Below are 12,447 nucleotides of genomic sequence, written 5' to 3' on the forward strand. Positions count from 1 at the left end.
ACAAAACTTCGCACAATACAACTTTAACATCATAGGATGTCCTGTTACTTTATCCTCTACAGTAAAAGACCTGGGTGTTATACTCGATTGCAACCTGTCTTTTGAAAATCATATTTCATATGTTACAAAAACAGCCTTTTTCCACCTTAGAAACATTGCTAAGCTACGTAATATGCTATCAGTTTCTGATGCAGAAAAGTTAGTTCATGCATTCATGACCTCGAGACTGGATTACTGTAATGCTTTATTAGCTGGTTGTCCTGCATCCTCAATAAACAAGCTACAGTTAGTCCAAAATGCCGCCGCTAGAGTTCTTACGAGATCAAGAAAATATGATCATATAACACCGATTTTATCATCACTGCATTGGTTACCTATAAAGCTCCGTATTAATTATAAGATATTGCTACTGACTTATAAAGCCCTAAACGGCTTAGCTCCAGTCTATTTAACGGATCTTCTATCATCCTATAATCCATCGCGCTCTTTAAGATCACTAAATTCAAGGCTTTTGGTCATACCTAGGATATCCAGAACCACCAAAGGAGGGAGAGCATTTTCACATTTGGCTCCAAAACTCTGGAATAGTCTTCCTGATACTGTTCGTTGCTCAGACTCGCTCTCCCAGTTTAAAACTAGATTAAAGTTGCATCTCTTCAGCCAGGCATTCATATAATCCTATAGTTCAGCGGTTTTCAATAGGTGAGGCGCGCCTCCCCTGGGGGGCGCCAAAGAGCCACAGGGGAGGCGCGACAGGCAAAGAAAAAATTACTGTATGCAGCTCTATTGAGATCGGTAATTGTGAGTGCGAGTATTAACTTTAAAATGCGTCGTTTCCTTGTCCCAATTCAACAGAAGTCAGCATTAAGGGAGGATACGGAGCCTGGAAAGTCGCATGTGTGAGTAAAAAAAGCAATCCGTCCGCTCAGTTTATAAACTGTAAACCGAATTCTCAAACTGTTCCCTCGGTTTAACAAATCGTGCCCACGGATTATTAAACCGTAAATGGTAAATGGACTGCATTTTATATAGCAGCATTTTATATAGCAGTATTACATTTTATATATTTCACAGACCCAATGGCCACCAAAGCGCTTTACAATATTGCCTCACATTCACCCATTCACTCACTCATTCATACACCGACGGCGGTGTCAGCCATGCAAGGCGATCCAGCTCGTCGGGAGCAGCTGGGGTTAGGTGTCTTGCTCAAGGACACCTCGACACTTGGTCAGGTGGAACCGGGGATTGAACCACCAACCTTCCGGTTTGTAGACAATCTACATGAACCACTGAGCCACTGCCGCCCCGTAGAAACCGTACCCACGAGTTTCTAATCCGCGCTCTCAGACTTGTAAACCGTGCCTCCAGTTTTTGCAATCTGTACCCACAAATTCATAAACCGTGCCCACGCTTTCGCAATCCGTTCCCACGGGTTTGCTCACGGATTTGTGGCTCGCCCTCATTTTAGAAGAACACCAGGAGGTACGTTGTTAACGAATCTTATTGTTTTATTGTGTATTAAGTGGAATACATCAAATTGTCTTAACTGCGTCTCCATGTTTAAAGTGATTCTCAATTGTAGCGGGCATGGGGTGGAATATAGCCTACGATTTAATATGAATGACGTGCATCAAAATCTTTTGTTTATTTGTGATAATCTTAGCACTTAAATTAAAATAAAATAATCTTAGCACTTTAGTATTATTGTTTAATAATGCGCATGACACAGCAAACATAAAAACATACTACGTCATGTTCATACAAGACATCATTCAAACTGCATGTGTTCCGTAAACAAACAGCGTTGTCGTTCATTGATCAGAGAGCTGTCCATTGTGCTGATTTTGTTCGATACGATGTGCATCTCCTTCAAATGTGCCAGAGCCGGCCCGAGGCATAAGCGAACTAAGCAGGGGCCCCCAATCGAGTTTTTTTTTTTTTATTATTCATTTTTTACATATTAATTAACTTAAACAAGTGACATAAATGAATGAATTAATGACTAATTCAAGACAAGAAAATTCTGATTTCATGATCAATATACCTGCCTACTACTGCGCATAACCTCGCGTGCATAGACAATTCGTGCGCAAAGTCACGGTAATGTTAAGCCATGTCACAAAAATTGTATTTGATCATTGATTGATGATTGACATTTAAATCAATGATTTATCCTTTAAATTTAATAATATTCAGAACAGAACAAGAATAAAAAAATAACTATAAACAAGCCAAAACGAAATAATTTAAAGCGAAAGTGAAAGTAAGCGGCGTTGGGCTCACGTAGCCTTAACTCTCTCATTAGAATCAAAATGTTTCAACATTCGCGATGTATTTGCATGGTAAACTATTCTTTATTATAGGCTTTGTACTTCACTCACGTTCCAATATCGACGGGAAAAAATCATCCTCTTCACATGTGCAAAAATGTGCTTGGAAACATCACAGTAGAGCGGTGCTTATACGCTGAATGGTACGAATTGTATTACTGACTATTTAAACAGAGCAGTGTAATTTTTATATGTTAGGTTGACTATTTTATTATTATATTTTATTTCGGCTATAATGAACAGGCTGCGATGTGCGATGTGTGTGTGTGTGTGTGAGAGAGGTGCGGGCGCGATCGAACAGTGGAAACATAAAAACATACTACGTCATGTTCATACAAGACATCATTCAAACTGCAAAGTGTTGCAAAACGTTGGAAGATATTTTGCAAATAATATGTTTTGTGACAGTTTGTTTTCAGAAGTTTCAAAGAGTTAGTAAAAGAGTAAAGAAAAAGTAAAAACTTTTTAAGTATCTATTTTTTTTATTATTTATTTTGTATTAATACATAACCTCATTGTATTAATTTATAATGTAACATTATAGCGTGACATTTGTGTCAATAATAGTCAAACAGGTGACTCCGCGTGGAGGGAGGGGGCCCCCAAATCAAATTCTGCTTAGGGCCCCCAAAAGGCTCGGGCCGGCACTGAGATGTGCGCTTAAAGCCCAGACACACCGTGCCGATTTCAGCCGTCAGGTGTCGTCAGCGGTAGCTTTGGCGTCGATTGCACGTTAAGCATGTTTTATTGACTTGTGGTTAGGCCTACTGATGTTCAGTAATTTTAAAAGTAGCCTCAATTAGGCCTGCATGAAGTTGGAAATGATTTGCTGTTGCAAAAAATCGTTTATGAATGCACTTTTAAGAAAGTTGTGAAAAAAATATATATATTTACATTTTATCAGTTGTTATTGAAACTCATCATTGCCTGGAACACACAAAAGATGGCATTTACTGCAGAGGCATGTGTGGGTTAGGGCAGGCGGACGGGATTTTGGGGAAGGGGGGGTTCGGCTGTCCTTACCTACTCTAAAGGCCAATTTATACTTCTGCGTCGAGTGTACGCCGTAGTGTACGTCGTAGGGTACGCACGTAGGCGACGCCGTCGTGAGCATTTATACTTCTGCGAATGTCTGTGTTGCTCTGCAGTTACACCGCCGAAACGCTAGTTGGCGCGGGTGGGTTTTAATGTTCCAGTTCCACTGTGTTTACATTCCTCGCGGCTGTTTTGAGTTTAGGTTTCTACGAGCAATGGCGACTGAAGGAGTCATACAGATGGCTGTATTTCCGCACTTCTTCAAGCAATCTCTCGGTCACTTGGTCTATTTCCATGGCTCTTCACTGATCTTCGGAATTTAAAAATGGCGGGCGAGCGGTGCAGAGTGCAGAAGATCATTCCGGAAATGCGTAGGAGGAAACGCGATGCTATCCAGCCGACCAATCACAGATCTTGCGGTCCGCGTCGCCGCGACGCGTAGTTACATTTTTGAGGAGGTGCGCGTCAGGGTACGGCGAAGGGTACGACGTATGGTACACGTCAATGCGTATGCTACGCCGTACCTTCTACGCGAACCCGACGCAGAAGTATAAATTGGCCTTAAGGGGAGGCTCACATTCACCCAATTTGAAAACCCCTGCTATAGTTCAAACTACAATCCGGCCTCTAGCTCATAAATGCCAGAGGAGAACTGGCCCCCGACTGAGCCTGGGTTCTCCCAAGGTTTTTTTTCTCCATTAGGTCACCTGATGGAGTTTTAGGACACCATTAGGTCACTTGATGGAGTTTTTCGGTTCCTTGCCACTGTTGCCTTTGGCTTGCTCAGTTGGGGATATTTTGGGGATATTTAATTTAATTTTATCAATCAATAAATTCCTCTTGAAAAAAAAAAAAAAACGTTGTTGTATTATTTTAATTTAATACTGTGAAGCTGCTTTGATACAATCTGTATTGTGAAAAGCGCTATACAAATAAACTTGACTTGACACCTGATGTCAAGTCATCTTCATTTATACAGTGATTTTACAATATAGATTGTTTCAAAGTGGCTTTACAGTGATACTAGGAGATTACAGTGACAGAGATTGTTTAGGCTTTACAGCAGATCTAGAATAAAGTTATTGTCCAGCTAAAATTAGTTTGATTGATTCACTTTCGTCGCAGCGATCATTAGTTATTAACTTAGGGGCCGCTAACACGACACCATTCTAACAGAAAACTCTTAAGTTCTTTCTGCGCAAACTTCAAAAACGCGAACCTGTGAGAACGCTGATGCCGCACATGCGTATTACGAGTTCAGTCTGTAGGTATGTGCGTTTGAATATATGTGCACAGGCGTGTAGTCCTTCCCTACAAACCAACCCTCAACATACTACTTGTCTGGCCTTAAAATGAATAATATAGAATTTTTAGCGCTTCCGCATAGCCACGCAAACCGGAATTATCCCGACAACGCTTTATCTGTAGAGAGGTAAAGGGAGGGGAAGGAGGCCTTCACAGGGGAGATAAGTGCTTTGTAAGTAATCAGCAATATTTTAAAATGTATACAATGTTTAATAGGGAGCCAGTGCAGTGTTGACAGAACTGGGCTAATATGGTCATACTTCCTGGTTCTGGTAAGAACTCGAGCTGCTGCGTTTTGGACCAGCTGTAGTTTGTTTATTAAGCGTGCAGGGCAACCACCCAGTAGAGCATTACAATAATCTAGCCTTGAGGTCATGAACGCATGAACTAACTGTTCTGCATTTGTCAATGAGAGCATATGATGTAATTTAGATATATTTTTAAGATGGAAAAATTTGGTTTTACAGTCACTAGCCACGTGACTTTCAAATGAAAGATTGGTATCAAAGAGCACACCCAGGTTCCTAACCGACGACAGAGACTTGACAGAGCAGCCATCAAGTGTTAGACAGTATTCTAGGTTATTACGTGAGGATGTTTTTTGTCCAATAATTAGAATCTCTGTTTTTTCAGAATTAAGTAGTAGGAAATTACTAGTCATCCAGTTTTTTATATCAGCTGTGCATTCCGTTAATTTTGTGAATTGGTAAATTTCTTCAGGGTGTGAAGAAAAATAGAGCTGAGTATCGTCAGCATAACAGTGAAAACTAATGCCATGTTTCCTAATGATATCTCCCAATGGTAGCATGTACAGAGTGAACAGCAGCGGTCCTCGTACTGAGCCTTGTGGTACGCCATACTGAACTTGTGATCGATGAGACATCTCTTCATTTACTGCTACAAACTGATAACGGTCAGATAAGTATGATTTAAACCATGCTAATGCAATTCCACTAATGCCAACATAATTTTCGAGTCTATTTAAAAGAATGTTGTGGTCAATAGTATCAAATGCAGCACTAAGATCGAGTAACACTAATAGAGAGATACAACCACGATCGGATGATAAGAGCAAATCATTTGTGACTCTAATGAGAGCAGTCTCAGTACTATGGTACGGTCTAAATCCTGACTGAAAATCCTCACAGATATCATTTCTTTCAAGAAAGGAACACAGTTGTGAGGATACTGCCTTTTCTAGGTAGATTCGAGATCGGCCTATAATTGACTAATTTTGTAGGATCAAGTTGCGTTTTTTTAACAAGCGGTTTAATCATAGCCAGCTTAAAAGTTTTTGGTACGTATCCTAATGACAAAGACGAATTAATGATATTAAGAAGAGGATCTATGACCTTTGGAAGCATCTCTTTCAGTAGCTTAGTCGGTATAGGGTCTAACATACATGTTGTCGATTTAGATGATTTAACGAGTTTAACGAATTCTTCCTCTTCTATAGCAATGAATGAATCAAATCTTTCCTCAGGGAGACTACAGTGCACTGCCTGATGCGATACTGTAGTAGACGGTTGCATAGTTATGATTTTGTCCCTGATATCATCAATCTTATAAGTGAAGAAGTTCATAAAGTCATTACTGCTGTGCTGCTTGGAAACTTCAGGGGTTGAAGCTTTATTTCTCGTTAGTTTGGCCACTGTTTCAAATAAATACCTAGGGTTTTGTTTATTTTCTTCTAATAGGGTTGAAAAATAAGCAGATCTAGCAGCTTTTAAGGCCTCTCTGTAAGCAATCGAGCTCTCCTTCCATGAGATGTGAAATACCTCTAGGTTTGTTTTCTTCCAGCAACGCTCCATGTTTCTGGCTGCTCTCTTAAGGGCCCGAGTGTGCTCGTTGTACCACGGCGTTGGACTATTTTCTTTAATCTTCTTTAAGCGCAACGGAGCAACTGTGTCTAAAGTGCTGGAAAAGAGAGAGTTAAAAGTTTCTGTCACAATATCGAGTTCTTTTAAGCTATCTGGGATGCTGAGATGATGAAACTGATCAGGAAGATTATTAATAAAGCAATCTTAAGTGGCAGAAGTGATAGGTCTAACATATTTGTAACACGGAGTCGGCTTTGCAGCCTTGGCTAAATGAAGTTTACACGAAACTAGATAATGATCTGAGATGTCATCGCTCTGCTGCAGAATTTCAGCGGCATCAACATTCCGTGTGATAATATTAGATCTAGAGTATGATTACGACAATGAGTAGGTCCTGACACGTGTTGTCTTAAAGTGATAGTTCACCCAAAAATGAAAATTCTGTCATCATTTACTCACCCTCAAGTTGTTTCAAACCTGTATGAATTTCTTTTTTCTGCTGAACACAAAATAAGATATGTATTCTGTAACCAAACAGTTGATGGACCCCATTGACTTCCATAGTATGTTTTTTTCCTACTATGGAAGTCATTGGGGTCCATCAACTGTTTGGTTACAGACATTTTTCAAAATATATTTTTTTGTGTTCAGCAGAAAAAGAAATTCATACAGGTTTGAAACAACTTGAGGGTGAGTAAATGATGACAGAATTTTCATTTTTGGGTGAACTATCCCTTTAATTCTAAAAATATTACTATAAATTACAGCAACACCTCCCCCTTTGCCTTTCAGACGAGGTTCATGTTTATAATGGTAATCTTGCGGGGTTGACTCATTTAAAGTAATGTAATCGTTTGGTTTTAGCCAGGTTTCTGTCAAACACAGCACATCTAGATTATCGTCTGTAATCATATCATTGACAATAAGTGCTTTTGAAGTAAGGGATCGAATATTCAGCAACCCAAGCTTTATCATTTGGTCATTTGCTGTTTTGTTATTTGTTGAACATCAATAAAAATTTTACCCTTAGATGGATTTGGAAGTTTTTTGTATGTCCTAATTTGGGGAACAGACACAGTCTCTATATGATGATATCTAGGTGAAAGAGGCTCTATGTGATGGGATTTATCTGACCTTGGTGACGTGAGACAGCTAGCAGACGGTCGGTTTAGCCAGTCTGTCTGCCTCCTGACCTGAGCCCCAGATTGTCATGTTTGAGCTCTAAGACTATGTGCCATATTACTAGAGAGAAGAGCAGCACCATCCCAGGAGGGATGAATACCATCTCTTTTCAACAGGTCAGGTCTGCCCCAAAAACGTTTCCAATTGTCTATGAATTCTATATTATTTTGCGGACACCACTTAGACAGCCAGCCATTGAGTGAGGACAGTCTACTAAGTATCTCATCACTCCTGCGAACAGGAAGGGGGCCAGAGCAAATTACAGTGCTTGACATCATACTTGCGAGTTCACACACCTCTTTAACATTAACTTTGGTGATCTCCGACTGGCGGAGTCGAACATCATTAGTGCCGACGTGAATAATAATCTTATAGAATTTACGCTTAGCATTAGCCAGCACACACACAACACACTGCAGCTACACACACCTGCTTTACCACTGCAAACACAACATTACACACACCTGCTACACACTCCTGATTCACCACTGCACACACAACACACTGCATTACACACACCTGATTCACCACTGTCCACACACAACACTGCAGCTACACACACCTGATTCAGCACTGCACACACAACACACTGCACTACACACACCTGACTACTAACGTGTGTTAGAAGAGGTGCAGTGCTGTGCTTCAGATGTTAGTGTGAGAGTGTGTGTGTGTGTGTGTGTGTGTGTACTTGGACAACTATCTTTGTGATGACCAGTTTGAGTTTTAGACCATTGGAGTGAGGACAAAGAGAGTAAAGTGAGGACATTTTGGCCAGTCCTCACTCTCTGAGAGGCTTTAAAGGCCTGTTTGAGGGTCAAGACTTGGTTTTAGGGATAAGGTTATAATGAGGTTAAGGGTCGGTTTAGGGTCAGGGGTCGGGTTCGGCACTTAGTTGTGATGGGTAAGGTTAGGGTAAGCGGCTAGAGATTGCATTGTGTCAATGAATGTCCTCATAAAGATAGATGTACAAGAATGTGTGTGTGTGTGTGTGTGTGTGTGTGTGTGTGTGTGTGTGTGTGTGTGTGTGTGTGTGTGTGTGTGTGTGTCACCTGGGCTGTCGGCTCGCGTGGGCTCAGGCAGGGGTTTAGTGAGCAGGTAGAAGTGTTCACAGCCGTGTAGAGGAACAGACACTTTGACTTCGCTGCTCTGACCCAGCTCATACGCCCACTGAAACACACAAACACACACACACAAAACCAATCAATCACTGGACATGTCTAATGACGCAAATCATTTACATCATAACAATAAAATGTTACACTATTGTAGTACTCAAAACTTTTTCCAAATGATGATAAAAAGACAACTATTATTTTTATGAACATATTTTATTTTAAAGGTACACTATGGCCCTCTAGTGGTCAGAAACATACACTATAAGGCTTAAGTGAAATAACCAGTTTAGATGGGAAGGATCTCAAGCTGACTAGCTGAAGACGCTACTGTACGTGTTACTGTAATAATTAAATGATCTTCAGAATAGATCATTCTTTCCAGAGAACTCTAGAGACTGAGAGAGCTAGAGAGCAGTTTATCTGTTGAATAAAACACCATCTCCTCGACGCGTACAACATTTCCAATCCCTCAGTTCTCCATCTCCTAAAGCCAAGCTAATGTTGATTCTTGTTTTATTACAAGCTCTGTCTCAATCTCTTTTCTCCAGCACTCTCCTCTGTTCACACACACACACCGTTCTCTTTTCTCCAGCAGACTCTCCTCTGTTCACACACACACACACACACGCACGCACACCGTTCTCTTTTCTCCAGCAGACTCTCCTCTGTTCACACACACACACACCGTTCTCTTTTCTCCAGCAGACTCTCCTCTGTTCACACACACGCACACGGTTCTCTTTTCTCCAGCAGACTCTCCTCTGTTCACACACACGCACACGCACACTGTTCTCTTTTCTCCAGCAGACTCTCCTCTGTTCACACACACGCACACGCACACTGTTCTCTTTTCTCCAGCAGACTCTCCTCTGTTCACACACACGCACACGCACACTGTTCTCTTTTCTCCAGCAGACTCTCCTCTGTTCACACACACGCACACGCACACTGTTCTCTTTTCTCCAGCAGACTCTCCTCTGTTCACACACACGCACACCGTTCTCTTTTCTCCAGCAGACTCTCCTCTGTTCAGTGTTTGTTTAAAAAAGGTGATTCTCCAGAGGTTGGAGATTTACATGCACCATGTCAACCTTTCTCGTTCGTTGTGACAAATAACCCCATACACACAAACACACACACACACACACACACAAGACACATTCCCACTCCAGACACGCGGCAAGGCAGCCAGAGAAACTTACGGATATCATGAGAAACGCATGTACGCAATTTAAAGCTACAATATGTAATTGTGTCCGCCGCTAGCGGTCGCTAAGCTCTGACAGTAACACAGGAGTATGTTGATGACGCAGTGAATAAGCGGAATCATGGAACTTGTCGTCATGCTGAAGGATGTAATAATGTTTATGGATGAGTGAATACACTGATGTGTTTAGCATGCCTGTGGTGTGAAGCAGAGCGCGATCGCTAATGAGAGACAGATGTCAGCGCCACACGCGAGTCCCGCGGAGATAAAGGACATTTCATTCTAGCGAACTACACACAAGTGCTGAATAATACTCAGTTTATTAGACGAGTGAAACTTGTGAGGTAACGCAGCGCTGCTCTACACTATCACACTACACTGCATTTGAGTGTGTTAAAGTTATCATGTTATTCTATGTGTTAGCTCAGTGGTTCTCAACTCCAGTCCTCGTGACCCACTGCTCTGCACATTTTGTATGTCTCCCTTATTTAACACACCTGAATCAGATCATCAGCTCGTTAGGAGAGACTCCATGAACTGATTTGAGTGTGTCAGATAAGAGAGACATACAAAATGTGCAGAGCAGTGTGTCCCGAGGACTGGAGTTGAGAACCACTGCGTTAGCTTGTCTGTATGAGACTAGCAGTGAGCGAGATCAACATTAGAATAACACACTGATCATATTCTAACATTTCATCATGTTCAATTTAAACTTTCAATTTATTTGCAGATCTACATGACACTGAGTCCTGGAGCGTGTGTGTCAGAGCTCATGCAGAGACGCACCTGTCCAGCACAGTTCACGAAGTACTCGCACTCGATGGATCCGCGGTCGGTCTCCACCGCCGTCACGTGACCGTTCTTCACCAGGACCTGATTCACACTGGTGTGTTCGAAAATCTGTACGCCTGACACACGAAAGACCAATGAGATGACAGAGGTAATGATCAGTGAGACTGTGATGCTGTGTTTGGCGTTAGCCGTACCGTGAGCCGCCGCCGCCACAGCGAGCGCGTGATTGACATCCGGCGGGGAGACGACACTGTCGCCGGGCAGATGAAGAGCTCCGACCAGATCATGGATATTCACCAGCGGGTGGAGCTGAGACACATCTCTGGGTTTGATGACGTCACAGCTCACGCCTAGAACCCTACACACACACACACACACACACACACACACACACACACACACACACACACACACACACAGAGAGAGAGATCAACCTGTGGTGATCTAAAGAGTGGCCACATTAACTGTTGCTCCATAACTTTCATGCAGATATTTCAGTGGGAACTGCCAGAATGAAGAACAGACTTCTAGAAGTGATCGCCATGAGAGTAAAGTCAGAGTAAGGTCAGAGTAAGGTCAGAGTAAGAGTAAGGTCAGAGTAAAGTCAGAGTAAGGTCAGAGTAAGAGTAAGGTCAGAGTAAAGTCAGAGTAAGAGTAAGGTCAGAGTAAAGTCAGAGTAAGGTCAGAGTAAGAGTAAGGTCAGAGTAAAGTCAGAGTAAGGTCAGAGTAAAGTCAGAGTAAGAGTAAGGTCAGAGTAAAGTCAGAGTAAGGTCAGAGTAAGATCAGAGTAAGGTCAGAGTAAAGTCAGTGTAAAGTCAGTGTAAAGTCAGAGTAAGGTCAGAGTAAAGTCAGAGTAAAGTCAGAGTAAGGTCAGAGTAAGGTCAGAGTAAGGTCAGAGTAAAGTCAGAGTGAGGTCAGAGTGAGGTCAGAGTGAGGTCATCGAGGTCATACTGAACACATATAGAGGTCAGAGAGAAACAGAAAGCCTCTCACTTCAGCCTGGATGCCAGACGCTTCAACGACAGGAACCGATCCTGATTCTGAGCCAAACACAGAGAGCCGGTCCGAACGAAACCTGGAAAACACACACAAACGCCAAAGCCAATTACTTTAAAACATGAAGCACATGTGAAATGTTGTGTTTAACACTCCGGTAAGTGATCGATCATGGAGTGATGGTGTTTCTCACCCGTTTTAATGCCCGTCTCTTCCTCCAAACGCTCATAGAGTGCGTTCGAATAATCTGCCATTTTACTCTCAATAGAAAGAGGTTTGGCAACGCTGACTATTCCTGCACAGAAGCGCGTCGTACCAGCTCCGAGTCTACAACACACACACACACACACACACACACACACACACACAGGTAATGACATTATTAATGCTAAATTATAGCTTATATAAGATCAGAGATTATTTATAGACAGATAGATGGATGGATGAATAGATAGATAGATGGAGAGATAAATAGATAGATTGATAGATAGAGGAATGGATGGATGGATGGATGGATGGATGGATGGATGGATGGATGGATGGATGGATGGATGGATGGATGGATGGATGGATGGATGGATGGATGGATGGATGGATGGATGGATGGATGGATGGATGGATGGATGGATGGATGGATGGATGGATGGATGGATGGATGG

General features: G+C 42.0%; 1 protein-coding gene across 4 annotated transcripts in view; it reads right to left on the bottom strand.

Moving 5' to 3' along the window:
• The window catches only part of pdpr (pyruvate dehydrogenase phosphatase regulatory subunit), a 64,302-nt gene that overhangs the window by 45,061 nt on the left and 6,794 nt on the right, over positions 1 to 12,447 (bottom strand). For all 4 annotated transcript variants that reach the window (XR_014209225.1, XR_014209226.1, XM_082182053.1 and 1 more), the window contains 5 exons: positions 11,982 to 12,115; positions 11,786 to 11,867; positions 10,987 to 11,150; positions 10,787 to 10,908; positions 8,728 to 8,845 (listed from right to left, as the gene is read on the bottom strand). Coding sequence is in view for 2 of the 4 variants with exons in the window: in XM_082182053.1 (XP_082038179.1) it covers positions 8,728 to 8,845; positions 10,787 to 10,908; positions 10,987 to 11,150; positions 11,786 to 11,867; positions 11,982 to 12,115 (620 nt within the window). In the remaining 2 variants the exon portion in view is untranslated. The remainder of the gene's footprint in view (positions 1 to 8,727; positions 8,846 to 10,786; positions 10,909 to 10,986; positions 11,151 to 11,785; positions 11,868 to 11,981; positions 12,116 to 12,447) is intronic.

This window comes from Leuciscus leuciscus (assembly GCF_965113295.1).
Source record: "Leuciscus leuciscus genome assembly, chromosome: 10".
Lineage (NCBI taxonomy): Eukaryota > Metazoa > Chordata > Actinopteri > Cypriniformes > Leuciscidae > Leuciscus > Leuciscus leuciscus.